Here is a 27,481-nt window from a genome sequence, read left to right as displayed (position 1 = left end):
AATGAGGCTGTAGTCATGCAGACAGCCAGGATACTGATGACCCGTTTTACACTCTCAGCATGTCACCCACTCATGATGTGACAGGAAACCACAGCGAGGGCTGGCGGGAAAGTGAGGTAAGGCATTTTATTCCCACAGGGCTTCCCAGACACAGTAACTTGTTATTGGATCTGACAAGTAGGTTACTGCATGGGCTTCTTACAAAGCCAATACCGTACCAAAAATAATGAGTTTGACAATGTGTGCATCCGACTGATGGCCCTGTTCATGTTAAGTATGTCTGGAATTTTTGGCATAGTCCAGTATCTAGGGTGGAAGAAGACAGATACTTAGGGAGCTCACTAGATGGTAGGGCAGCAGTTTTTCATAGTGCTTATTGTTTACTTGATAGCTTGTTGAACTAGCTCAGTATATGGCTACCTATATGTAGTACATATTATTTATTAGTCATAGTTCAGAAGGTATGAATATACACTCCTGGATGAAAGAATCACCAGAATCCCTGCAGACCTGATGTAGACTAAACTTTTACTGTTAGCTCACAAGCCAAAGTAGTGCTTAGGAAGGGGGCTAAATGCAGCAAGGATGAAACAGATCAACATAAAAACAGCAAATATGTTATGTGCTCTCTTCTCAGCAGCAGTGATCCAAATCTAGCAGTGTGAGCAGTCAGCCCTAAGGGACTGTATGCTTAGGAGGGGCAGACTGGAGAGGGGTACCTGGGAAGCTCCAGGGGGAAAGTCTGGATGCATTTAAGAGAAAGGTTCTCTTCAGCAGACACAAAGTAGTGTTCCATTTGCATAGGGCAAATACCTGAGAGCTCATGATTGCAGCTTAAAACATTAATTTAAAGACAGAAAAAACTGCCATAGTCTGCCTGCTCTTATTCCATTGCCAGTGAAAGTTAACCTGCCTGCTCATTGTCAGAAGACATAGCAAATAAACATCACATTTAAGATGAATCCAACTTTCTTTAGCCCTCTTCTCTCTCCTCTGATCACCTAAACATGCAGTTGATACAAGACCAATTACTCTGTTTCAGCAGTATACATCCACTTTAAATTCTTTGTATAATTTGCATTCATATAACTGCAACCAGCTTCTGGATTCTTAAGAAAATAAGTAACTTGTGAAGTACTAGTGAGGAAAATTCCATATTTCCCAAGGGAAAAAAGACAAAGTGGGGTAAGGTACAGGACTTCTCAGAGAAGGTGTATGTGGAAATCTTTAGTATCCCTGCGAATGGCATGAGCTAAAGTTTCTTATTAGCAATCATTTCTATAATGTTAATTTAAATGCAGATTAGTTATGAGATTTTATGTTGCAACCACATAAAGAAATAGGCTAAATAAGTAGCTGTTTTCTGTTATTTAAATAACAGAAACAAAATAATAAAGCAAGATGCATTATTTCATATGTTTGGTTATGTTGGACCACTGTGATTTGCCAGACTAACAATTCCTTCATTGCATGTTGAAACTGTCTTTTGTTAAACATCAGCTATTGGCTGGCTACTTTCCACCATGCTGTTTTTATTAATTCTGTCTTAGGTCAGCTTCTTTTGTTGTTTCTTTTCTGTGCCTTCATTCTCAAAATGTATTGCATTTAGCTGCTGACACAGTTACTCATCTTCTAAAGTCCACAGTATTCCCCAAGTCTTTTTTTTTTTCCCTCATCTTCAGTGATTCTCTGATTTAACTGTTCCATTTTGTTTTGACTTTTGATTATCCCAGGGTCCGATTGGTATGGATGGAAAGCTGGTAGGTGATTTGTTCAAAACCAGTGTAATTTAGGTCTTTCATGTATTCCTCTCTTTGCTTTTTAAAATTACTTATGCTGAAATGTATATTAGTCAAATACTGGCTCCCTTCAGCATAACTTAGCATAGCAGTAGCAATCCAGTAAGCATGGATTTTTAACAGGTTGCTGAAAAGCCACTTCAGTTTTTTGTGCCTATGCAGGGAAATGGAGGTCAGCCCTGCTTCTTCTGTTCACTTATAATTTTCTATCTGAATTAGATTGGAAGGCAGATGTTCCTCCTTGAGTGCTCTGTCCAAGGGTAATTTCGTGGTGCCTTTCAAGCAGCAGGATACCACTTCTGACTGCATTCCTGTGACTCTTCCTTCTTTCACAAATTCTTAATTTTTGTGTTTTAATTTCTGTGCCTGGATTGTGTTGGCTGATTAAATCTGAACAGCCTCATGTAGCATAATAAATGCATTTGTATGATATTCCAGATATTCATTAGGGATATGCTGCTTGAATTAAGTTAGAAATAACATTTAATTTTATACAATGCATTTGTTGATGCATTTGTACTTGTGTGTTTATTTGTATAGCTTTATGTTTAGATGTATGAGTCTGGAAGTTTATGTTCCCAGCTCTTTAGAGATTAACACAGTGGCAAAGGTGTGAAAATCCAGTTTTGGCACTTTCTCTTGCTGTTCCTTTTGCTCCCTCTCTTTTCTCCCTTCCCGGGGCATCCCTTTTCACTGATACTCTCGATACCTATTTTCTTTTCTATCCTTTTACTTACTACAAGCTCCATTTCCTTTGCAACTTGTTAACTGGCAGTGTCAGCTTTCATTTTCTCCTCTTCCTCTGCTCTTTGAGATTTCTTTCCAGTTTTAAGTAACTTGTTTGTAAAGTTTGCAACATGCAGTCAATTAGCTTTTTCTTTAATCTCTTAAAAGAGATTGATAACTTACCTGTTGACTTTAGTTACACCATGGATATTTTCCTTTTGTTCTAATATCATTTATATATCAGCAGCTAATATTAGGTTCAATTGCTAGGAAGGGATTAATTGATAACAGTAGAAGACTTTCCATCATGGCAATTAGAATAGATTGCCAAATCTCTTTGTTTGCCCCAAATTAGTGTATTAAGCTAGTAAATAGGAATATACAAGGGAAAATTGTTCTGGAGATTTTACTAAAACCATGAGATATTATGCAGCTATACTCACTGTAGTAATTTAGATTTAAAAAATAAATAAAAAGCAGCAGCCCCCAAAATGCACCTAATCAGGCAATGGTGGTGGGATCCCTAAATACCTGCAAAGACAGCCATTAGTTGGTAGCTAGAATCAATGGATCGATTTTAGAGTATGTAACAGATTTCATTAGACAAAAATCAGAGTAATGCTGACTTTTCAATCTTGAACAATATTTTCTACCTGTTGGTTATCTAAAATTTAGAGAAAGATGTAGAGGTAAAACATTTTAATCCACAAGTAACATGAACTGGGGGAAATTTATGCAGCAGTGAACCAGACTGATTTCAGCAGTCTTGAGGCCATTTTGGGAACACAAGCAGATAAATCGAGAGTGAGCTTGCTCCAATGAGCTATAATACCAGATTGAATTAATGTTAGAGAGTTTTTTAATGAACAGCAAAGTAAGTTAAGGAGCTTTATTCCTGACCCTTTCACAACATGCAAAAATGACAGATGGCAAAATTAACAGCCCCTTTTTTGTGTCCCACACCTTGAATTGCTGTTGTGTGACAATAACCCTTTACAATTAAAAATGTCAGTATTGTGATGCTTTTCTACCCATACCTTTGTAAGAAGAGCTGATGAGTTCCACAATTCAGTGCTTGCTGCTCCTTCTGGATAGTGTTGCTTACTGGATCACTTTTGACAAGGGAAAATTCTACTGTAGCTGCAGTGGATAGTAGGGCAAGGAGTAGATAAGACTACACAGAAATATTGAAGGATTAGGAACCATTGTAAAAAACAGAAAATAATTACCTTTGCTAATGCAAATTTCCTTCCATGCTAAAGGAGCTAATAGAAGAGGGGTTAAAATCATTCTGCTTTTGAGTACTTTTGTATTCAGCATCTGCATTTATAGCTAAATGCAGGATAATTGTAATATTGGCAGCATATACAAACTAAGAGTAATGCAGCTATTATAGTCCCCAATCCGTCATAAAGTTTTCTGTCTAGTTGAAAAAACATTGTCCTATAAAAATTCATTTTCCAGCTTTTTCTGTATTGGAGACATGAAAGAAGAGTAATTATAAATGCTCAGTACCAGAAAGGCAAAGTAGTGATGCTGTTGAGAGTAGAAAACGTTTTTGTGGGAGCATGATTGCAACTCTCATCTCATATTCAATTCAGGATATGTTTGTGTTTTGTGTATATGTCTCTTGTATCATACATATAACATGTACCATGTGGACACTTAGAAGCTTCTATGTCTTATATGAAGGGAAAAAAGTCAGTTTTCAAATCTCATTGTTGAAATATATATGCATGTGTTCAGTTCATTTGCTTTCTATTGCTTTAAATCAACTATTTGTTGAAACATTTTGGTAATTTTAGACCTTCATTTAAGTTTTGGATTTTTTAATTTATTGATGTTGGAGACAGTCTTTAATGCCTTGGTCAAAATGTATTGCAACTTTAGATATTCTCGTGAACAAATGTATTCTGAATTTTATGTATAAAGTTTGCAGGCACAGACCTCAGTTTAGGTAATTTACACAATTTTATTGTACCGTCTGCCCAGTATTGCATCTATAAGCAATTCCTGATGATTTTAAGATCAGGTATAACATAAAATAGCTTAAAACCTGCTGTGAGGGGAAGATTGAGGTAATATATGAGTGCTGAGGAGTCTCAATCATATTCATTAACCCAGCGTGATGTGTAACTTCATAGAGCTCACCAACTTAGAAAGTTTTAGCTAATATTTCAACTGCCAACCTCAGCCAGTAAGTTTGGGTTTTTTTATATTCTCTCTGGTGCAGTTTTGTTCTAAGGAATGAATAGAAAACTGCAGCATCCCCAACAAGGAATACTTTATGCTGCATTCATTGTAAAGATTAGATAACCACAATAATTCTGTATTTTACTATTATTCCTCTGTAACGTGATTCCATATATTTTAAAAAATATTTTTAAAGCTTTGTGTGAATTTAAGTACCATTTTATTGTGGTTTTTAATTGGCACAAGAAGTTTTATTAGTTACTATAAAAAGCATTTCTTCATTTGCTTTTCATGTTGATAATGGTTCCCAGTTGAAATGCTTCCACCTCCCACCACATCTAAAATTGCCCAGAATCACAGGATGGTTGAAGTTGGAAGTTGGAAATGGTTACAACAGTTGACCTCTGGAAGTCATCTGGTGTAACCTCTCTGCTCAAGTAGAGCTATCTCAAGCAGTTTGCCCAGGATCATGTCTAGATGGTTTTTGAGTGTCTTCAAGAATGGAAACTCCACAATCTCCCATGGTCCTGTGCTTGGTTAACAGCCAAAAAAGTGTTTCCTGATGTTCAGACAGAAAAATTTCAACTCTCTGTAAAAGTACCTTCCAGCTGAAGTGGTTTTATAAGATTTAAAAGAAGCCTCCATGCTCAGTTTCTGTCAAAAAAAGGAAACATAGTTCAAGTGAACGATTATTTTAATTATCATAAAACACCAGAAGCTAAGCTAGCCCTAGGCATTTAAAGGAATTCTCTCTAAGGAGAAATATGTAATTCTTTTTCTCTGTCTTTACAGTGTGAGCTGATTGTCTGGGTCATGTTGTTTATAGTCACAGCTACTGTACTCTTTGCTAAAATAATTCTGCTTCATGCAAGTAATTTCTGTTAAGGGCACTAAAATAATTCATGACTGGTTTTTCTAGTCTAGGGAAATTAGGAATAGGAATTCTGCTCTGTAAGGGCTTGCAGCAAGAGGAAATACAGTTCCTCAGTGTGCAAAGGGCGCCTCTCCACTTGTCTAGGGGTGATCTAAGGGGGAGGTTGATAAATAAGAGAGATGAAATATATCAGCTGTCTTCTTGGATTGACTGACAAAAGCTCATTTCAGACCTTTCACAATTGCTGTTTTAAATACTGGTTTATACTTGCTTAAAACTGTAGTGCCTGTAGCAATGGCAAAAAGACGACTGTTTGTCCAGCAGTGTGTTCCTCCAGTTTTAAGACTTTGTTCATTCAATAAGCAGTAATAGTAAATAATTTGCATCTCCTTGAAGCATGGAGATGAGCTATAATAGAGAAATTAAAGAGGAAAACCCATAATACCTGCTCTGAATCAGCTCAGCAACTCTGGCTCCTTTCTCACTTGAGAACTGTCAATTAGGTCTTCCTATCATTTCCAAATTGTTAAGAATATCTAAAATAAGAAGTTTCTCAAATGCAGTTTGATATATTATTGTAATTTATTTCTAGAATCAGTTAGTTGCAAGAAAGTTCATCAGTTTGAATTAAAACACTCAAATTCAATATCAACTTGAGTCCAAAAATCTGACTTCAATGCAGTCACTATACATTTTGTTCTCCTTATTAGAGAGCACTGTAACTATTTTCTACTATTTAAGGAGTTCATCCTTATCATAACTTTCCGTAATCTTTTGTTTTTCTTGTTTTTTTTCAGGGTCAGCCTGGTCCTCAAGTAAGTGCCATCTTATTTTCTTACATAAGTAACGGTTAAATACAGGGCCCACTTGGGAGCTCAGGTTGTCTACAAAGTATTTTACTATATTTTTGATCCTACTGTAGTAAGATAGAAACTGGTAACCATTGCATAATTCTGTAAGAAAAATATTTCCCAAGAGAGAAATATGCCCCCCACATATGGTTAAGTTCCCTCAGCTGTCTGACCAGATGGTGGGGTTAACAACATAATACTGAATAGAGCAAATCTCCTAACTATGGCTTGAAACTTTGCCACCAAACTTTAAAGCAAGATAAAATAACTTAGCAAATGTGTAGCAAATGTAATACTTCAACTGCTTATTAATCACATGCTAATAATGTTCCTATAATCCAGGCAGCCCTCAGTTATTTTAAATATTGCACTGCTAGCTATTTTGATTAATTAGATACACTGCTTTGAATTAGTTCTGCTTTATTTAAGAATAGTCGAACTTTGTCTTGTGAGCTGTAATTGAAGACGTAGAAATCCAGGGACCTAACTTCAGTTCTAAAGAAGAAGTAGACCAGCAGAAAGGAAACGTTACATATAGCAAAAATTAAATGTGAATTATTTGAGTCCTATAAAAATATGGAAGAGCGAGGAAATATTAAAAAAAAAAAAAAAAAAAAAAAAAAGCCAGTACCAATGCCATACTTGGTGACATCAGTTGAGAAACTCAGGCTTTTTGTATGGTCCATATGCTTTGTGGGAAGTAAGCTTTGCTCTGTGGAACTGTCTTAGCACAATTTAGTTGCCCAAACCGGGATTTCTGTGAGGGCCTTTTATATTTCAGAATCATAATTGAAAGTTAAAGCTTTACCACCTTATTGAATGACAATTTTTTTAAGTTAAGATTTTCATTATGAGAAGCGAGCATTTATTTTAGATTATTTAGTTTCTGAACATAATCTGTTGAAAGACAGATTGATTTACAAACCCTCAAACGACTTGGCCTGAATGCACAGTGTCCTTGCAGTGCCAGGCTCCGTTTAACAGAACTGTGTAAGAAATCCATATGATACTGGCGATAACCACTGCCCATGGCACTTATATTTCACAACAGGCTCTTGATGTATGGACTATACAGAGAGGCATCTTCAGCCTCTCTGCTGCCGGGGATTGGTTAAAAGAGACTGTAATTCTGTCTGGCACTGACAAGCTCTGCTCTGAACGAGCTCTGTTGAGGACCTGAGGCTGGTTCTTGAGCCTGTGGGCTGCCCTCTAGTTGACGTTAACTTGTGCTGCCACCCGTGGCCTTTCCCTCTGGGTTTGGAGCCCCACCTCCCACATTTCAGTTGCCTAATGCTTGTAAACAGCTGCTCAGTCTTTGGAGCTCATATCTCTACATGAAATGCCCTGGGATAGCTGTAGGCAAGGAACTTTCATGGAGATGGCAGCGTTCAGTGCTGTTTCAAGGGCAGAAAGGCAGAGAAGTCTCATCACGGGTGTAAGAGAAATGAGGTGCAAACCAAAGAAAAAGCCCTCTAAAAATGTTCCCCATGTTTTAAGAGAGAATTCTTACATGTTAACTTCAGTAATTCCTCCCAGTGGAAATGCTCACCTCTGGGTCATCACCATTGTCCTCAGCAACATGTACCATTATTCTTAATAATGCCTTTTCCTCCTTTTCAGCTCAAGATGCTCTTATTGTGTCAGGAGGATATGTGTGTACTCAGTCATTTCGACTGGCTGATTGAGTCCAGGAATAATTCTTTTGGGAGCACTGGTGGGGAAGACATAAGGTCATGAAACGGAGTCGTGTTCAGCTTTGCATTAAGATGCCTACACCCAGAAGCTTGTGTTGTGTAGGTGTTGACCTACGAGGTGTCTAAGTACTCCCGGCAGTCAGTGAAGGTTAAGTCAATACTCAGTGCCCCTAGAAACCTGTTCAGCTCTTGCTGAACTCCTTGGGCTCAGTTACATTGTCTGCATTCAGGCCTTTGTTGCTGTGTGAATTGATCCAGCGTCTCCGGCCTCAGCCACTGGCTGTTCTATGTACACAGGCTGGAGTCTGTGTTGGGCTGTGCTTGTAGCTGTCAGTCACAGACAGCTGTCTTGAATACCTAGGGAATCTCTCACATGGCACTAGCTGTGCACATTCATGCCTCCTCATTCCAGATTCTGACTGTAGGCAGCCACTGAATCAGATAACCATTCTGCTGAATTGCTTTCTAGCCAGTGTTGACATCTGCGAGTCTCAGGCAACTACACAGAGGCTGTGTAGAATTTAGAAGTTTATCCCCTTAAACTGAAACTCAAATCCAGATAGCTTGGTGAGACAGCATTTTTTTAAATATTAAAAGCAGAGTTTTTTAAATATTGCAAGCTGTGGTTGAAAATCTGAAGATTTTTAAAAATCAAAAGTATCCACAGAAAACAGAATTTGTTCCCATACAGATAAATCAAAACCCCTTGGCATGTCATTAAGTAATGCAGAAATTCCAGCCTATTATGATTGTCAGAAATTTCCCTGGTCTTAACTGCATCCATGAGAAACTCAAAATTTAAAGTATTGATCAGTTTGGTTAGTAAGTAAAGGCTTCTTGGCTTTAAAGAACAAAATTGTTATGCTAATTTGAGAAGCACTTAGTTTCTGGTGTTCTAGCCATGCAAGTCCATGCTAAGGTCAGAGATAAATTCTAATCATTTCTATACCCGCTGTTTTATTAACGCCTATTCATTTTCACTATGGTTTTAAAAAGTACACACTATATTCACCTAACACACACCTAATTACTGGGCACATCCTCCTATCATTTTATGTTTTTTACTGCTTATTTTCTTCAAAAATAGATGACAAAAGATAATTTTGCTTCACATTTTCCCATTTTAAGTAACAAGAAGCATTATTAGAACTCACAGGCACCTTTTTTTTGTCTTCCAGAAAAAGCTTATTGTTCTATTGTATCTCTGAAAAGTAAAGACCACAGTAACAAAACTAAAGAATTTCTAGACTAATCTTTTAAAAAAATCAAGTCCCTTCTTAACGATTTTGGTTTTCTGTTAAGAAGAAAGCTACTTTAATTACCATGTAAGCTGTGTTCTTCTGTTGAAGAGCAAGTAATAAAATATTTAATATTTTTGCTGAAATTAAATTCTGACTCTTGGGTGACCCAAAAAAAATATCTGCTTTTTCTTATCTGGAATATAAATATGTATTTACACTAGCTTGAACCAGAAAGGATTTTTCTCCCAGTAAATCTATTCAACCAAATTCTTCCCATACTTTCTCTTTTTTAAATAATGGAAGTATTCCTGCTTGTCAGAGAACAAAGTTTAGCGTCTAGTCTCACATTAATTCTGCAAGAAATGTAAGAAATCTGGGTAAAGAGAGAAGGCTGGCTATTTTAAACTTTTTTTGGTGTTGAGAGGTAAGGTTCATGTAAATACTAGAAGCCATGCTTTTAATATTATGGTGAAGAAAGACAAAACAATCCTTTGAAAAAATCTTGCTGAACTAAAACTATTAAAGACTCCACACTATTAAGTGTGGAGTAGGGTGGTGTTTTGGTGTGACTTAGTCTCAGCCAGCCAACTGTTTCCTTCTTTGGGGCAATATCCTCTCCCTGGCCTATCTAGCACAACATGCTTTGTGTCTCATGTCAGTAGGCATGAGCACTCTCTGTGTGGGACTTCGACATACAGCAGCCTCACAGATGCTTCTCCTTTCTCTCTGGCAGCTGTCCAAGTCTGCATTAGAAATGGACAAAGTGTTAATGATTGATATTTGTTTTCATGAGATTCTTGTTTTCCTTTGTGTGACACGTCCATGGACGTGATGCTGTAACAGCCTGAAATTTCCCAGTGCCTGGTGCACGATAAAGGGTTTCCATAGCGATTGTGCTGACAAATGTATGTGTGTCTTTTTTTTTCACCATCAAGCATCAGGGTATGTGACTGGAGAGTTTTTAATTTCTGATGACAGAGATTCTGATTCATGGTTAAACTGGCTATTACTGGCTTGTGCTGTCAGCAGTGCTAGTGGAGACCATATTAACTTTTCGTGTTCTGGGTTTTGTCAAAGGACAGAGAAACACAGCAGGCCACAGGCCCTAGTTTTGAGTGGTTTTGGAAGGCAGTCTAGGGAAGATATTTATCACTTCCTAGAGAACACTGTGATGGTACAGAAAGTCCTAGATCTTAGAAAAAGAGTATCTGACAGTAGGAAGGATGGGAAAGGGGATGTATAAACAAAATGTATTTTAATTCCTATTGAGCTTCCCTTTCAGTTTTGGTAGTTTTGGATAGCCCATCTGCATTCCACAACCTGTTAAATTTTGCTCTCAGTGCATGCCATTCAGTAGTGGGGCAGTTGATAACATCAAGTGATTGTTTGTGTGTTTTTATGGCTTTTTAAACTATTGGCAAGGTACCTAATTTCATATTGACCAGTGCTGCAGAGTGGTCACTATCTGTCAGATTGTTAGAGTTGGACACATTTCTTTTGTTCTGATCACCATAAATTGAGATGTAAACTCCACATTCCTTTTATTCTAACAGTTTCCTCTCATGAATGGCTCAAGACTCTTTACTTGCATGGAGAGTGGGGGAAGGAGGCAAGAAATGCACTTATGAAGGACAAAATCAGCTGAAGACTGAAACAATATTTCACTTTCAAATACACAGTGCAGTAAAGTTACTGCTCCTGGGAGAATCCCAGTGGTTGTACCCAGGCCATCAGCTGTTCTCACTGTTGAGAATGATCTTGTGGGGTATTTCTCCTAGAAGCTCATACCCTATGCTCCTTTTTAAACTTCTGAAGAATTGTGTTACTCAGACTGATTATACAAATTCTAGTCTGCTTTTGAGTTACAAGTTGCAGGTCAGATTTTGCTGTCAAACTTTGACAATTAGTTTATTAACATTAGGTAGCAGACTTGCAAAAGTCTGTTTCTTACTTTCTTTGTACGAATAACAAAGATAAATTCTTGATGCCTTTGCTGCTAATAACAATTTACTGTAAATGATGAGATCAGAAATTAATCTGAGGGCATCACATATATAAACAAGCTTGTGCTGAGTTTCATATGTGTCTAAGCAGGCAGAACTTTAGTTGCCATTCTCCTTTCTGAAATGGTAATAGCATTTGTGAACACCATTGAAATTGTGAGACCTTTTTAGGAAACAGCCCATATTGATTTGTGAACAAGAAGAAACAAATGCCATTTTCATGGTTTTTCATTTTATGTTAGTTGCTAAAAGGAACCACATCAGAGAATGTCAAGAGGAGAAATCATGCTCAAAACTTAATTTACTGTATACATAAGTGTTTATGACACAAAAGAAGCCAGAAATGTGTCTTCTCAGAAGGCAATTGTGCATTTAATTATTTTTAAGTATGATGCTTTCTCAGCTTCGTATGTAATAAAATAGAAGTTAATTTTGTTAAAAGGCATTGACAACAACAATGGGCACTTTCAAATATCAAGCACTTCAGTTTCCCCTGGTAGACTTATGCACATGTGTAAACCAGAAGAGCTGTGAATATCAAATGGTTTTCTTGGCTAAGCATGGAGAGTGGGGGAGTATTAGTGCAAGTAAGTGGATTCTTTGCTTTGTAAAGAAGAGAGCACAGAACTGGAGATTTAGGGGAAAATTGTTCTGAACTATCTGTTGTGCCAAGACTAAGGAAGCACCACACCTAGTTTAAAAAGGTAGGGAAGAGTAAAAGTCCCAAGCATCAACAAGCAAAATTCTTTTACAATTTGATACTATGCTCAGCTTTCAACATATTTTTTTTCACTTGTCTTTTCCCACCCTTTTGTCAGGAATTGCAAAGGAGCCTCTAATGGCAGATTGATGACTTCCCTGCAGTACCCTGCTAAGTGAACTTAGTTTGGGATAATTAGACTTTTTAGAGCTCTGCTCATCAGGCTCTGTCAGACACCAGGAGGAGGCCAGACTCCTACCCCAACTGTGCTACTGTGTTCTTTTACTTACTCTGTTAGGCAAGCTTTTGAGTTACAATTTCAGTAACTATCTGGTGCTGAAATGGCAAGATGTTCAGAGGTTCCACAGCATTTCCTGGAACAGATAATTGTTGGGAAGGATGAAAGTTTGACAAGAAATTTTAACAGATATGTATGCTTGTCAGAAAGATCTCTTAATGTAGAATCTTAGAACAAAATAGAGATGGAAGCAAGTTTTTGTATAGAAGAATAATAGATGTGTAAATTGACAATTGCTGAGCCAGTCATTACTGGACAATTAAGGAAGCAAAGGTTGAGTTAGAAGGAGGTTTTATGACTTAGAGCAAAGGATATGTTGACCACAAACAAAAAGATGCTTTTATCAAGCAAAATTAGGTCTTAGGAAAAGCAGACAAACATGCTGATATGGCAAATAGAAAAAAGGTCTAAGAATTTTCCACTGCAAGAAAACTGAAAAACAACTTCAAGCTTAAACTGTAACATGCTAACTCATGTGATTGGGTAGTATTGACCATAATATGGTAGTGATAGTAGTTATGATAGGCTGTAGGTAATAGTAAAGGTATTGATTGGTTGATTATGTATTAAGATGCACAGCAAAGACAAAAATATAATGCATTGTAACCAAAATTAAGGGGTCTTCAGGCTTGTCTACAGGTGGAGCTGACAGCTGTAGGCACAGGCTCTGTCACCCACAACCCTGCACTGTTGTAACATCTTGGATACAATAAACTGCATTTTGAAGAGCCTGAAGTCCAGCATCTCTTGTCTCAGGCTCTTACTGATAATTTATTTCTTATTTCCTTGCTTGATTCAGAAAGTATCAGACTTGAATTCTGTTAATTTTACAATTACCAATTCAGTCTAGGTTTTGATTTTCTACAAACAGAAAAATAAGAATATCCATTTTACAGAATTCTGTGAAAAGGGCTCCTCATGCAACATAATTACCAGTTCTGGATGTGCTTGTAAAATAAATTCTGCTCCTATGAAGGTGGCTTCTTCTACTGAATTTGTAGATCTCCTCTGGGAGTAGCTGTATGCAATAGATAAAGAAAGCTTGGAAGATGGGCTTTGAAAAGAGTTTGACACAAAACTTTTAGAAGTTGATCTCCTCATTTCACAGTTCACATAGCAACAGTTTATGATACTGTTAGTCTGAAAAAATAAACCCTAAAATTAGACAATACATAAAACTAATATTTATAACTCTAAAAGAAAATATGCATGAGAGCTTTCTATTTATAGGATGTTACGAACTTTTCTTCATGATGGTGTCTTTAATTTTTTAAAAGAATTGGGTTTATTGTCATAAAATAAACATGAAGATCTGATTCACTGGTTACGTATGGCAGTATAAATTTAATGGGGAATCACACATTAGCATTCCATCTATTCATCTAGAAGTTCCAGCTGTCACCAGGGCATAGTAGATCTTCTAAGAGCAAGTGAGAAATTGTGAAGCAAAAATTACTTGCAAGCCTTAATTTGGTAAACCATTGCTTAGCTTAACGGAGTACATATGAGTACAAAATAGCAATTGCAAACTTAGTCTTGTGGTTCCATTATGGCATTACAAAGGTTTGTCAAAATATAATTAAGGACTCTCAAATATTTCTTGTATCCCTACATCATTTCTTTATCAAATGACCTTCGTATTTTCTTGCTCTTATTCTACATGTGGCAGAAATACACTAGTGTGTTCTGTGTTCTGTTAGGGATTATGTCAAAGCAATGTATTGAATTGTGTTCAGGTTATAAAGTATTTTACTATCCTGCTCCACATGTTTTTAATTTGATATTAAACTCATGCTGGCTTATTGTGTTTAGTGATCTTCATGCTGTATTTTAGCTTTGAAATCCAGTTCAATTTCTTGCAGATCCCAGTAGTTTCACTAGCTTTAATAAAAAAAAAATTAAGAGTTATAAAAATGTGTATTTCATCAAGTTTATTGTGACTCGAAGATAATGCTGTGATGTCTAAGACATTAGTCTTTCACAAGGTTTTAAAAATACCAGAGTTCCTTTGAAAGCTATTATCATTTCAGAGGCTGATGATGTTTTGTGCTAGATGCTTGAAAGTCCTGTACACTTGAGCAGAGTTAGGAGATTTGGATCTCAGGCTGGTAGAGGAAACCTTCAAAATTTATATTTCCCTTTATAAAGTGACACTCCTGTGAACTGTAATTTTACTTCAAGCAAATTGATGGGTTAGTAGAAATGCTTTAAGTTTTTTTTATATTGAATGGCATGAAGAGCTGTGCTGATATGTTACACTTTCCTGTAAGTATGGGTCAAGTTTCAAGAAGGAAGAAAAAGGCAGAAAATGCAGCAGTTACTTTCATTGGAGGATTTTGTGCACTGCCAGTACTATTACTCTTGAACACGGCATGGAAGTATCCATTCTGTTTGTGGGCTTTAATCCAGATTGCCAGTTTCAAAAATGCTTTGTCTGTCCCTACGATACTGTAGGATTTCCTAATACAGTTTTTTATTGAGATCCATCAGTAATATTCAAGAGCTGTGAGCTGCTGAAAAACATGTAAGAGAATCACGTATGTTCAGAAATACAATCCAGCTATATTGCCCAGTATGTCTGCTAGTGATCATTTGCCAAAAAGAGTCAATATCCATTTAAGTATAAATGTACATATGTGTTTAATTTCCCCTGAAGATGTTCTGAATTTTGTAGTCCATACTCTTAGTCTTCAGGAGAAAACAGTTTTGTTTTTAATAAACTTTATGCTGTCTTAAATTGCTTCCTGTATAAAGATGTTTCCAGCCTTATAGGTTACAAGAATATATTCAGTCATCTCACTTTTACAAATGTCTGCATATAAAAGTATGTGTATGTTTGTAGTTGATCTAAAAATTCATCTGCATTTATCTGGTGTTCCATCTCAAACTTCACAAATCTGAACAGTTCTCAAAATAGCTCTATGAAATACATCATTGTAGTTTTCCCCTTTGCAGATACGGCAATTGGTGATGATAAAGGAAAGATGTAGTTCTTGTACTGACATTTGTTTGTCTTATTGTAACGTAAATATTATTTTACATGCGCTTTTTTTGTGCTTTTCTTTTTGTAGACTATTTGATGTTAAATAAATTAATCTAAGGGTTGACACATCCCCATCAAGACTAGAGTTACGACTTAGAGTGTCAAGCTTTGCCTGTTTTAGCAATGCCTTGTACCTGGAATAGTTCAGAAACATTTGCAGTAACCTAATACTTGCAGGTCACTTCAGCTGGGTTTGTGCAGTGTAGCTTTTATCATTGCATTTGTTAGACAGTTCTTCTGAAAAGGCTTTTTTGAGTACCAATGGAGCCCATGCACAGGAAAAATTTAAGGGACTGCAGAACTTGCCAAGGGTCATAGGAGAGAAAGATGAGTAAGATTCTTGGAGGAATAGATCATGCTTTGCTGAAATAGATTCTTCCCAAGCATTAGCATAGCCTGAAGTTTAAAAAGTTACCTAGTTTCTGAAATAATTCCATTGCTCTTAATCTGTGGATGTCTCAGAAGCCTTTCTACCTGCTGCTATTTTTTACATGGCTGTGGCTTTATACTACTATTTTACAGCCATTTTCTTTCAACCATTCATGATTTAGATAATCTAACACACATCTTTCACAGTAGCATTTTATAGTAGCATTTGCAGACAACACTAAAGGAATATCTAAATCTTTCTTTGACATTCTACTACCCTGAATGAGAAAATGCAAAATTTGGAAAGGATAAAGCAGTGTATAGACAGTATGCCTTGCCTCTGAAATACTGAGTGAAACTCAAAGCATTGCTACTGAAACCGGTGTGGAGTCACCACAGTAAATGGAAGAATGGAATTGGCCTTCCCTATTTCAAAGTCTGTGTTAAAATCATCTTGCTGAAAATAGGTTTAGTGTTAAAAATACTGCAAATGCATGTTGTCTGCACAACCTTGTTCAGATGTGAGCTGTACAGATTTGCTTGTTTACACAAGTTCAGCTTTTATTACTTTATAAATTTTCCTTGATATGATAACAGGTACAGGTCAAAATTCTTCAAAAATGCATCTGGTTTTGAAAGCAGCCCTTATTTCATGTAGATGAACAGAGAGTTTTTTTCTGGAATTTCAATCATCTGTTTCTGTGTAGTTGCTACTTTTTTTTTTTTTGTAGAGCTGGAACGTGTGCAGCATCTGTAAATGAAGTACATAAATCTCCTAGACTCAAATGCTGGTCAAAGGAGGATATGCCTGGTAGATACTTGGGTGCTATTTCATCACAGAGTAGTAGTGCAGACAGCAAAGTTGAAATATCCAAAAGTCTAGGGAGCTTGGAAGATGTATTTAGATGACCATAGGTACTTCCCCTGCAGGTAGTGAGTGGCAGTGGTGAATCTCCATTACTCTGAAACTCCTCCCTTCCCTTGCTTTCATCCTTTGTCTGTTTCCTTCAAAATATCTGAAGTTCAGCCTGCCATCCTCATCGAAAAGGTTCTTTTAAGTAAAAAAAAGAAAAAGATTAAATGAGAAAGGGCACTATCATTTCACCTGAATTATCTACCAGGCTAGTAAAAAATCAGCGAAACACCAGAGGTGTTTGAATTACAAAAGCCACCATTCAACTTTTAGGTTAAAAATAGCTGAAACGTCGGAATATGAACTATTGTTTCTGGAAATAAAAGAAGTTGTTAACTCCCAGTGAAGAGCTTTCTTCTTACTAAACTTTTAGGAATAAATGAGAGAACTGACCTATTGATAAAAATCTACCAAAGGAAGTATAAAAAGTATTTACTTAATGGTCAAGTTGAAGTAGCTCCTGCTCATTGAAGGGGGGATAGACTAAATGATCTTTAAACCTTTCCAACCCAAACTGTTTGCTGATTCTAAGGTAGCATGTGATGCTTTTTCAAGTCTCAGGTGGATATCTAATGAGACAGGGATCTGCTGGAGGATGGGTGGAAGAGTAGGAAGCCTCAACCAGTTTGTATCAAAAATGTCTCATATTTTAAATGTTTTATAAACCAAATATTGAACATGGAGGCTGATGCTATGTTGCAATTAAAAATATTGTTAAAAATCATCGATTGAACTCCAAAAAATCCCGAGACTGCAGTGCAAATAGCAAATATAATAGTAGTTATAATAGTAAAAAAAGCTTCCTGTTCAGTCTGCTTTCTGAATTTTGATTCTGTAGGGCCCACATCAGTTGTCTTTTATTATGTCTTTCTGCAGTTCTGAGTGCCAGCCAAAAATCTTTGTGTTTCTGTGGTTTTGAAGTAATAAAGATAGTTTTTGTATCTTCCTCACTATCTTCCTTCCTTCATGTTATTGAAATCAGAAACTCTGGTTGTTTTTTTAATAACATGATAGATACAGCAATATTAAGTTTTCTCATCTGTACTTTTATGTCCTGTTTTACCAGTTTACAAGAATGGCATTTCCTTTGTGGTGTGTTTTTTTTCATTGTTGTTTATTTCTTTGTTGTTTGGGGTTTTTTGTTTGTTTGTTTTTTTATTTTTTACTGTATTGCATCAAATCCTCTAACATCATCAGTGAATTTAGTAGGAGAACAGGAAGGTGCATTGTGGACAAGGTAGTGAGGGCTAAGGTTCATGTATTACAGTGCATTGAGCATTAAGTGAAAGTCAGAAGGCTTTTGACTCTACCAGAAGCCATTTTCTTTTCTTTAAGAATGTGCCAGTTTTTTCTGCCGCTGTATAATTGGTCTTACTGTCACATACAGCAGCTACTTGACTCACAAGAAACAGCACATTTCAATCATAATGTTTACTTAAATTAATTTGTGGAAATAGTAAAGCTGATCCTTATTTTTTCATGCTCAGGCAATGGGTGCATGGTCACATACCCTGTGTACCATAGAATCTTTGTAGGGCTGTTTGTGTTGTTTTGTAAGCTTTCAAATAAAAACATTATATTGTCTGTAGAGGGAAGGGAAAGGGGAGGAGGAGATGACAAGAGCCTTACTGATTAATGAAAGAAAGAATGTCAGAGAAAGGAAGAGGAGATCCCCTTTAGCAGGTTCTTGCTTGGGACACTGGGCCTTGTGCTTTTTCCTAGGTACTGGATTAGTTCTGCAGCTTCTAATGTGAGCAGGTGGTTTTTGTGAGCAGCATTATAAGTTTCAAAATAAACACCCCATCCCAACCTCAGCTAGATCACTGCATGAGATATGAATGTCTAAATGAATGTCTAAATGGTTTCTTGACACATTTTGGGTAGGCTGTGTTCTCCTGCCTGTAGTTTATAAACTTGTCTGATTTATATATTGCTGTATAAATCACTGACTTTTGAATACAGTTGTCTGAATTTACAGCAGGAGTCATTTATAATTTGCTTGTTGTGAATGTTAACAGAGCTGTTTATCTAGATTGCTATATAAATCAGTTTTATGTTTCTCAGCTTAAATCATTTACATAATGTTGTTTAAGGCAGTCACCCTTATTGTGTCAAAAATTCAGGTTTCTTTTTCTCTGCCTTAGGATTTTTAACAAAAACTTCAGAATATAGGAAGAAAATGAGATATTATTAAGAGTCTTTTGAGAGGGGTTGGTTGAGGTTTTCACCATAAGTCAGTCATGTTACAGGAGGAGACTAAAACATGTAAAAAGGAAGGCACTGCAGCAGTAGAAACCGTTCAGATTCACTGAAAATTCTTCTGAGTACTTGTAAAATTGTTGCAAGGTAAAATGTTGGCATTGTAAACTAGCATATGTAAACACTGGCTGAAAACATGGCCAAGCTCAGCAGATGCCAAAACCACATTGCTTCAGTAGTTCAGGGTTTGCATAGTGGACACAAGGCTGAAATGAGTGTAGGAACTTTGAAATAGTTAAGAAACACAGTGGTGTTTACATGATGTAACATCCTGTGATTCAACATATCATCCTAATATTTTGCAGCAATTACAGGATAGGCTGGGGACTGTTGTTCCAGTCAGATTCTTGTAATTTATTGAAGTCACGAGTCAAGTTTCAAAGAAAGAAAATTCAGCTTTTGTATCTGATTATTTTGTTGTTACATGCTAAAGCCACCTTTTACCCTTAAAGTAATCTGCAATATTGAATTGACTCAGGCAATGTATGGCATGCTGTTTAGTTGTGAAAACATGGTTAAACTAAGCTGGGAAATTGGTTCCCTTTTTGGATTTGTCTGGGTGACACTGGAATAGCTGGTTCACATTTCTGTTCGTTTCCACAAGGCTGCTGTTGCCTTAGGCTGCCAGTCACACTGTGGGTGCTGGAAAGGATGACTGCACTGTGTGCCCCTTGATCCCAAATGAAAATGAAGGCTGAACCTTGCAAACTGCATTCAGTCCTCCGGCTGCCAGCTTGCTTAGCCTCTGGCTGTTGTGGTGGGAATGTAGGAAAGCAGTGACTGTGTCTGAAAGGTTATTATCATCTGTGTCTTCTGTGGTAACTCTGTCTGATGGGAGCTGTCAAGTTTGACGTGTCATGTTCCTTAGGAGCTTGTGAGGGTGGATGATGCCAATGGGACCTGGGACTGTCACAGTCCAGCTGATTCTATTGGTTATTTTGTTGGTTGGTTGTCACCAACTTGTGCTGGGGACTGGCTGGTCCTTTTTACAGAGGCATCATATGGGCTGTCTAACAGTCAGGAAAAATCTGCACTCCTCTGTACTGACTCTGGAGCTTTTTACAGAACCTTCAACATTCCTTTGTACTCTGTGCTAAGAATCTCTTACTGTTTTTAGTTCTGCTATCCCATCAATGCTTGGAGCCTTTTGGGTGAGTTTTAAGCAGAACTTCCTGTATTATGGCTAAAGGCAGATCTGTAGCAATAGGTATGGGGAGAGAATATATCTGTAAGAGAATTTTGATAATTATGAATGTTTGTAAAACCAATATAAGTCAACTACTGGCTTTTTAAGAGGTCTCTGGATGTAACTTTTGCAAAACTATATAGGTGGCAATAGCCTCAAGGGTGGAATATAAAATTAGCATTCTTCAGGGAATGAATTACAAAATTTCAGCTGTGAGAAAAAAATCATGCTGATCACACTCGGTTAATTCTAAGGGAAAGTTGCCTGATGAAGACTGCAAGGATCAGTCTTCTGTTTTCTAGTATTGCATTCTCTTGCCTTTCTATTCTTGTACACATATTTATTATAATAATGTAAAATTTCATCAGATTATGGAAATGGGATTTTGATAGCAAAAAAAAGGGGGGGGGAGGGCACCTGTCAGTAATCCTGAATATAGGTGGGTTTTGGATTTGACCCTGATTTCAGTTCTGTTCTTAGCTGGCAGGTGCCTGGAGGCCTTTCAGTCTGCTTTAGGAGACCTTGTTTTAAAAACAGTAGTATTTTTTGCCTAATTATGAATGCAGATTTTGCATGTGTTTGCGATTTACAAGGCCTTGCTTATGTGAAACAGGCTATAAACTCTCCTTGGAAATGTATAGTAGTCTGGAGTAGATAATTACACTTTGAGAAAAGAGCCTCTGTTTCCAGTGAAAACACTGTGAAGTTATTTCAGAAATGCTCTGACCTCAGACGTTTCATATAACTTACACAAAATGCTTTCACATTTGTTCGGCAGCTCGCGGCTTGATCTCTGCCATCTCATAAACGAAAGCACAGAAGTCTCCCTGGGAGAAAAAGCAGCAAGTCCATGCTGTGGCCTACACAACTAGTGTTATTTTACTCACTCTGTGCTTTGTGTCTGTACCCTTAAACAGAAGAAACCTTGCCCTCCTTTAAACAACTCTGTCTCCTAATCGCACCCCACCTCCACAAACCCAACTTTCTCTCAGATTTTTCTTCCTCGCTGCCTCCACTCAGTGTACACACACTAATAAACTCTGCAGTAAAAATATTGGGAGAATTTCTCAGCACAAATGGAAAGAAGATGTCAAAGGCTGAGGATAGGAATTTTCTGTTTAAAGTTGCAAAAACAATAGAGGACAATTGAAACAGTGGGGGCAAAGCCAGAGATGGGTGAACAAGCCATGAAAGTATTCCATTAATTTTTATTTTAATGAAACCCCACACGTTCTCTTCACTTGCATCCAAAAGAGCCATTTTTATTTGCATTTGTTTTGCTTGTTTTTGAAGACTCTTGTGGAAAGCAAAAGCATTGCAAGTACAAGTGAAGAGACTTTTGAGAATGTTCACACCGGAAGTGCTTTTGTGGGCTTTTGAAAAGCTGTTTTTCACCCTTGGTACAATAAAATTACTCAGATGTTTATGAAGACTTTTATGAAAAATTGGTGTGCTGGAAGGGTGACTTGTTAGAGATGACAGTGTTTGCCACTCAGGGAGAGAAAACACCAAGCAATATAAAACAAAACAAATTCCGATTATGATGTGCAGGGATCATATTCAGCTTAATTCATAGAAAAAGGAGGGGAAAAAAGAGAGATATGATTCAGTCTTATTAAAAAGCATGTTTGGCTATAGGTTGTACTTTCACAGAACTCTTAGCAGAGGAAAGTATGCAGGGTAGAGGAAGGAGCCACTTGTGCACTGGAGATGGCTGAACATAATTGCCAGCAATCATACCAGGGAGACAGTGCAGTAGTCCTGCAGATCTGGTGGCTGAACCCCTCATATGAGCTCTAACTTGTTTCTGTTCCAGTGAGCCAGCTTAGTTCAGGCAGCTGATGTGATCTCTCCTGTTGTAGTTTCTACCAACAGGCAGAGCTGTGGCAAGCACGCTTCAGAAAAGTTATGAGCCAGAACCCATCAGAAGCAGGGCCACTCTTGGGCGTAAGAATGGCACTGAGCATCTAAATGAAGGCAGCAACAGCTCCCACAAGACAACATCTGTTTACAGTCTCAGTCATGTCACGTTACCTATCATTTCATGCTTAAGGCTAGAGAAATAGCATTCTGACTGTAGCAGATGGGGCCATGCTATTTGCACTTTGCAGCCAGTGAGATACTCAGAGCCAGTAATGGCTTGATAATTCAAGGAGGTAGAACACGTGAGCACAACCCTTCGCTTGGGCTTCGCATTCACTGTGGAGAAGGCAGCAACAGCCTGCATTGACTGATTTTAGTTCTTCCCATCTTGCAATTACTGTGTTACTGATGGTATGAGTTCACAAATTCACAAGCTCAGTGGCATGTATGTGTAAGCTTTAAAGCAGACCTGCTCTACTGTAATGTCATGTAACAGTACATATATGTGGAGACTGTAGCTAAAAGAAGACAGCGCTGCACTTAGTTTTCAGTATGTATTTATGTAAACATGTGAACTGGGAAAGGACAGTGGGGCTTAAAGCATTAGAAATATATATATATATATATATATATATATATATATATATATATATATATATATATATATATATATGTATATATATGGAGAGACCTTAAAGGTGCAGCCAGATTGTATCTATTAATTAAATTATTTTGTGTAATTTGTTTTTAAAGAGGCCAAGTGTGTGCAGGGCAATGCAAGGTGGGCAGGGGTCATAGTTAATTGAGCAGAGAGTTTCCACTCAGCTGGCAGTTACCACTGTCCTTCCTGAAGGAGACTTCAGAGGCAGACTTGTTCCTGTGTCCTCTGCAGCAGACAGAAGAGATGGCCATGGAAGGAGAGGCATATGCTTTAATTCCTTTGATTCAGCAGCGGATGCTCTTCTCTGACATGCATCAAAAGCCCTTAAAACTGAGCAGAATATTGGCTAAAACAGTGATTCCCAAAGACTTGCCTGTGGTTGATCACATCTTTAATACACAGCAGACTGACCTCCATTCCACTGCGTTTATGTGAGCCACATGAATTTTTGCCAGTGTTGTTAGTGACAATCTTTTCTTGTTCTGCATAAACCCTCACAAACACACACACACACTGCCACACACTCTCTTTGTGTTATCACAGTGAGCCATGCTGGCTTGAATGGCTCCTTCTCTGTTTACAGCTGCTTTCATATGTATCTCAGGTCCTTCTTTGTAATGAAACACCTGCATATCTTTCAGAAAGCTGGAGGTAGAGTCTGCACTGTGTAAGCAGACAGTTTTTTGCAGACTGATAGCATTTTTATTCACAAGATACTAACCTGAAAAACTAGTGGTTTAGAAACCTGCTAGCTTTCTGGAAAGTGCTCAATAAAAATGGAATAGGAAAGGACTTCCATTTGTGATCCTGTCACCGTACTGTTTGTGAGGTGATAAGTAACAAAAAGTAATACTCCTGCAAAATCATGTTACACAAAGTGCTCATTTTGCCTAAACAGTCTGCTTGAGACTAAACATCAGTATTGCCAAAGAAAGGAATGAAAACCCTACTTTTAGAATTTCAAATCCATTTTTCTTTGGCGATCTAATACAAGGAGGGTGCCAAAATACATGACAGATTTATATATATTTGAATTTATTAAGTGCACTTGCAAAGGACTTTTACAGTCTAAGAAAACTTTTTTTTTATCTGATAGGAGATAAACTATTGTCCATAAGTGAAATCTGTAGATATTTTGCCATTGCAGGCATAGTTTTGCTTATCTAAGTAGACTGATTCAACACACATTAGCAAACTATTCAAGAAATAGTGTGCAGTTCCTATTATTAGTACAGTGAAGAAACCATCTCTGGAATAGCACTGGCATTCGGAGTTAGAAATTATAAAGAAATATATTGTTGGGAAGAAATTGCGGATTGACTCAGACCTGTTTCTTGCTGTATCCCAGGACTTCATCAGCATCAGTAATTAATCTTTGCCTTTGTTTCTTTCAGGGCCCTCCTGGTCCAAAAGGCGAGAAGGTGAGTTGATGTTCAGGTGATTCTTACAAGGTGACTGGAAAGCCCTCCCAGCATGAACTCAAGAGACTGTATTGATGCAGTGAAATGCTAGATTTTGTAAGAGAGCTGGGTAGCACACAGATGCTGTGTTAAACCTATCATCTCATCTTTCCACTTTGCAGGGAGATCAAGGTGATCAGGGCCCTCGGGTAAGCATCTTAAAAAAATGTTACACTTCCCCTTCGCTGAGTAGGCAATTAGTCTTTAGTGCAAAACTAAATTAAAATACACTGTCTGAGCTAATTATGCTTATTAGCTGCATTTACCCTGCATGTTGAAGTGTCTGCAGGACAGTAATGCTGAACGTGAGCAGGAAGTGTCTGGGAAGATTTGAGTGATTCCATAGTGTACAGTTTCCATTATGGTGGAAGCAGGTTCCACAGTGATTTTGCTCTGCTGTATAAAGCTACCTTTCCTAACCAAACCATTCAGTTTCCCCAGCAATGTGTTCATGCCATGCATGGGCTTCCACAATGCAGAGGACCAGTGAGTTTCTAATAAATATACTTCTGGATTTCATGTAAAATGTAGCTAATACTTAGTGAATTATAAACAAATATAATGTATGCATGTATTAGCTTTTTCCCTGACGTATATGTATTTAATATTTTTAATAATAACAATATTATCACCTTGTAGTTAAAATCCAGACAGTTAGAACATGATTTAACTTAGGAAATGAGAAGGTTCTTTTAATTTCTAAATGTCATGTTTATTTTAACAGAGAAATAGAGGAATACAGGAGTGTAAGTTCAAATGGATTGGCTGTGCTAGTTCACTCTTCTTTACATCTGTGCTTCATTAGAAAACGCTTGGTTACACTGTTCAGATGATATAGTAACTCTCTTTGGTTACATGTTTATAACTTTTCCCATAACAGTATGTTCCATGGATTATTTTCTTCTGTTAACTATGTTAAATGTTTTGAATTTGCAGCTTTATTTCATTCTACTGTTTTGTTTCATATAATTTGATTTAATTGGATTTTACATTTTTTTCAGCCAATAAGATTATCTAAAGTCACAACATGCTTTTACAGCTGATTTTGATGTTCTGTTAACTTCTAGGGTGCCCTGTTGTTCTTGGTGCTAGGGCTGCACATCATAAAGACAGCGGCCTGAGAGTGAGCAGCTTTAAATATTTCAGTTGGAACTCAGTTGGAATTGGAAAACTACTTAAATAAATAAAAAGAAAGTAGAAAGTAACAACGAGAGCAATGTGCTTTTTTTATAGGTAACTAATATACAAATTAAAGGTTCTGAATAATGTAAAAATTTCCTTTTAACTTCTAAGCAAATTTAGTGTCTCTCAGAGGCCATACTGGGCTGTGTATTTTGTCTAGTTCTGTGTTCTGTGCTATAGAGCTTTGCAGGGAATGTGAGGAGAGAGAGATGCAGGGGAGGAGAGCAGTGCAGTGCCTGTGGCTTAGGAGAGGATGCTCCATTCAGGTGGCATAAGACAGGCTCGAGTGCAAGTGCTTGCACTAAGTAGCCTTAAATGCAGAAGAATGCATGTTCTTACATTCACAGGCCTGAGATTCAAAAGAACAGGAAAGCAAATTTGATGGCAGTATCAGAGAAGGGATGCAATAACAAATATGGAAGAACAGTGTTGTGAAGAGCATTACATAGCTGAGGATAAGGATCTGGAATTATGACTGTCAGAGAAGTTTCCAGGGAAAGCCCCAGAGGTCTGAACACTGGAGAACAAATGAAGTGGTATCAACACAAGGGAATGATGATGCAGAAATCTTGCCAAAATGCTGATGAGATGTAGATGTAAACTATTAAGTGGTTAAGCATATGTGGCTTTCAGTCCCTGGTCTGGAAGTGTTGGCAATGCCCAATGAGAAGATGCAGGTTTGGTCAGTGTTACTGCAATGGGACCTCTGCTGTGCAGGGATTGTTGAGTCCTGCTTTGCCAAGAGACACTCCATATACAGGAAGGCAGTAGAATCCTTACTGAGCCATACAAATCATGGTTATGACTGTTTGTGGCTTTGGTAAATCAAGTGCAGATAAAAAGCAGAAAATATCCAACCTGAGGAATTCATATTTAAGGACATCACAATGTTTTATCTGAAGCAGCAGCTGGCACTTGAGACTGAATTCTGTATCTCATTACAGAAAAGGAATTCAATAAGGTCAGCAGTGGAGAGGAAGAGGTGGTGGCTAGCATCTGGCTGAAACTTTACCAACTCTTTAGTCAATGCAGGTTTTAGTAACATACCTCCTGTTTAAACATATGGGTCAAACTTGGGAAATTTGCCCAGTGTTGTTGGTTTTCCCTTAATCTATTCTGAATGTGTTCTACATACAGCCTCTTCTCCTTTTTTCCCCTCCATCTTTCACAAGTAATAAGTACCATGAAGCCTCTGACCATTTTATATTTCTTGGTACAGCAGTTATCTCTTCTGATAACTGTCTTCAGGGTGAGTCTGCTCAACCTGCTGGGCCAGGGGATTTACAATATAATTAATAGAATTTTTATGTGTAAGAGACTCATGCACCAAATGAAACTAAACCCATTTAGTCCTGGTTGGTTACCTTTGCACATAGTTTTCCATCACTGCATGTGTAAAATAAATGAGCTTGGAGGTAATGGTATACAATATTATTTTCAAGAAATATTGTACCTGAAAGTAACTGAGGCATGACATTGACACTTGGATTTGACAAGTTTGCAGACAGGTTGGATATAATATCTAAGAGCAGTGAATGTTTTAGTGCTAATTCATCTTTTACAGGTAAGGAGCCTGAAGTTTCTTTGGGTTTATATTTTTACATACTGGCTTGAAACAAGTGTTTAACTTAACAAAAACTGTTAGTGTTCCAAGCTACGACTGAAATTTCAAAATTACCCTTTTTCTTTAGAAAAGCTGCTATCTTTCCTCCAGGCATTTTTGTAAAAGAAATCAAAATAAAATGTAAAGACTGTCCAAGTCAAGATGAGATCTTAAACTTCCAAAAATTCGCTGAAAAGAAAATAGAAAGATATTTGTGAAAACATTTTGCAAGAGGCAAAGATATTGTTTTCTGTCCCACACAAATTTTTCACCTTGAGATTTTTGAGGGATCATTCTTTCTGAAATAATTTCAAAACTGTAAAAATAGTAATCACTTATCTCAAAATGTTCAGTCACTGGACATGTAGAATATATACTGAACCACTTTGAAGTTCAGGTTTTCTTGAAAATACCTTGAGTAAAGTCATAACACTAAGAATTCAGCCGTACAAATACCAGCCAGAGGTCAGGCACTTATATTTTTAGAATAATGTGACTGGGGTTTTGTGGGTTTTTGGGGTTTTTTTTTGGTTTTTTTTAAGAATCTGAGGAATTTTCTTAAG

The 27,481-nt window shown here is 37.3% G+C and overlaps 1 protein-coding gene across 1 annotated transcript in view; it reads left to right on the top strand.

The window, feature by feature from the left end:
- COL25A1 (collagen type XXV alpha 1 chain) overlaps positions 1-27,481 on the top strand; it is a 294,445-nt gene that overhangs the window by 172,351 nt on the left and 94,613 nt on the right. Inside the window, exons 5-7 of the mRNA XM_053941672.1 lie at positions 6,390-6,407; positions 24,068-24,094; positions 24,256-24,282. Coding sequence (XP_053797647.1) covers positions 6,390-6,407; positions 24,068-24,094; positions 24,256-24,282 — 72 coding nt within the window. The remainder of the gene's footprint in view (positions 1-6,389; positions 6,408-24,067; positions 24,095-24,255; positions 24,283-27,481) is intronic.

This window comes from Vidua chalybeata, chromosome 4, assembly GCF_026979565.1.
Source record: "Vidua chalybeata isolate OUT-0048 chromosome 4, bVidCha1 merged haplotype, whole genome shotgun sequence".
In the NCBI taxonomy this organism is placed as follows: Eukaryota; Metazoa; Chordata; class Aves; order Passeriformes; family Viduidae; genus Vidua; species Vidua chalybeata.
This window is presented reverse-complemented; position numbering and strand designations above follow the sequence as displayed.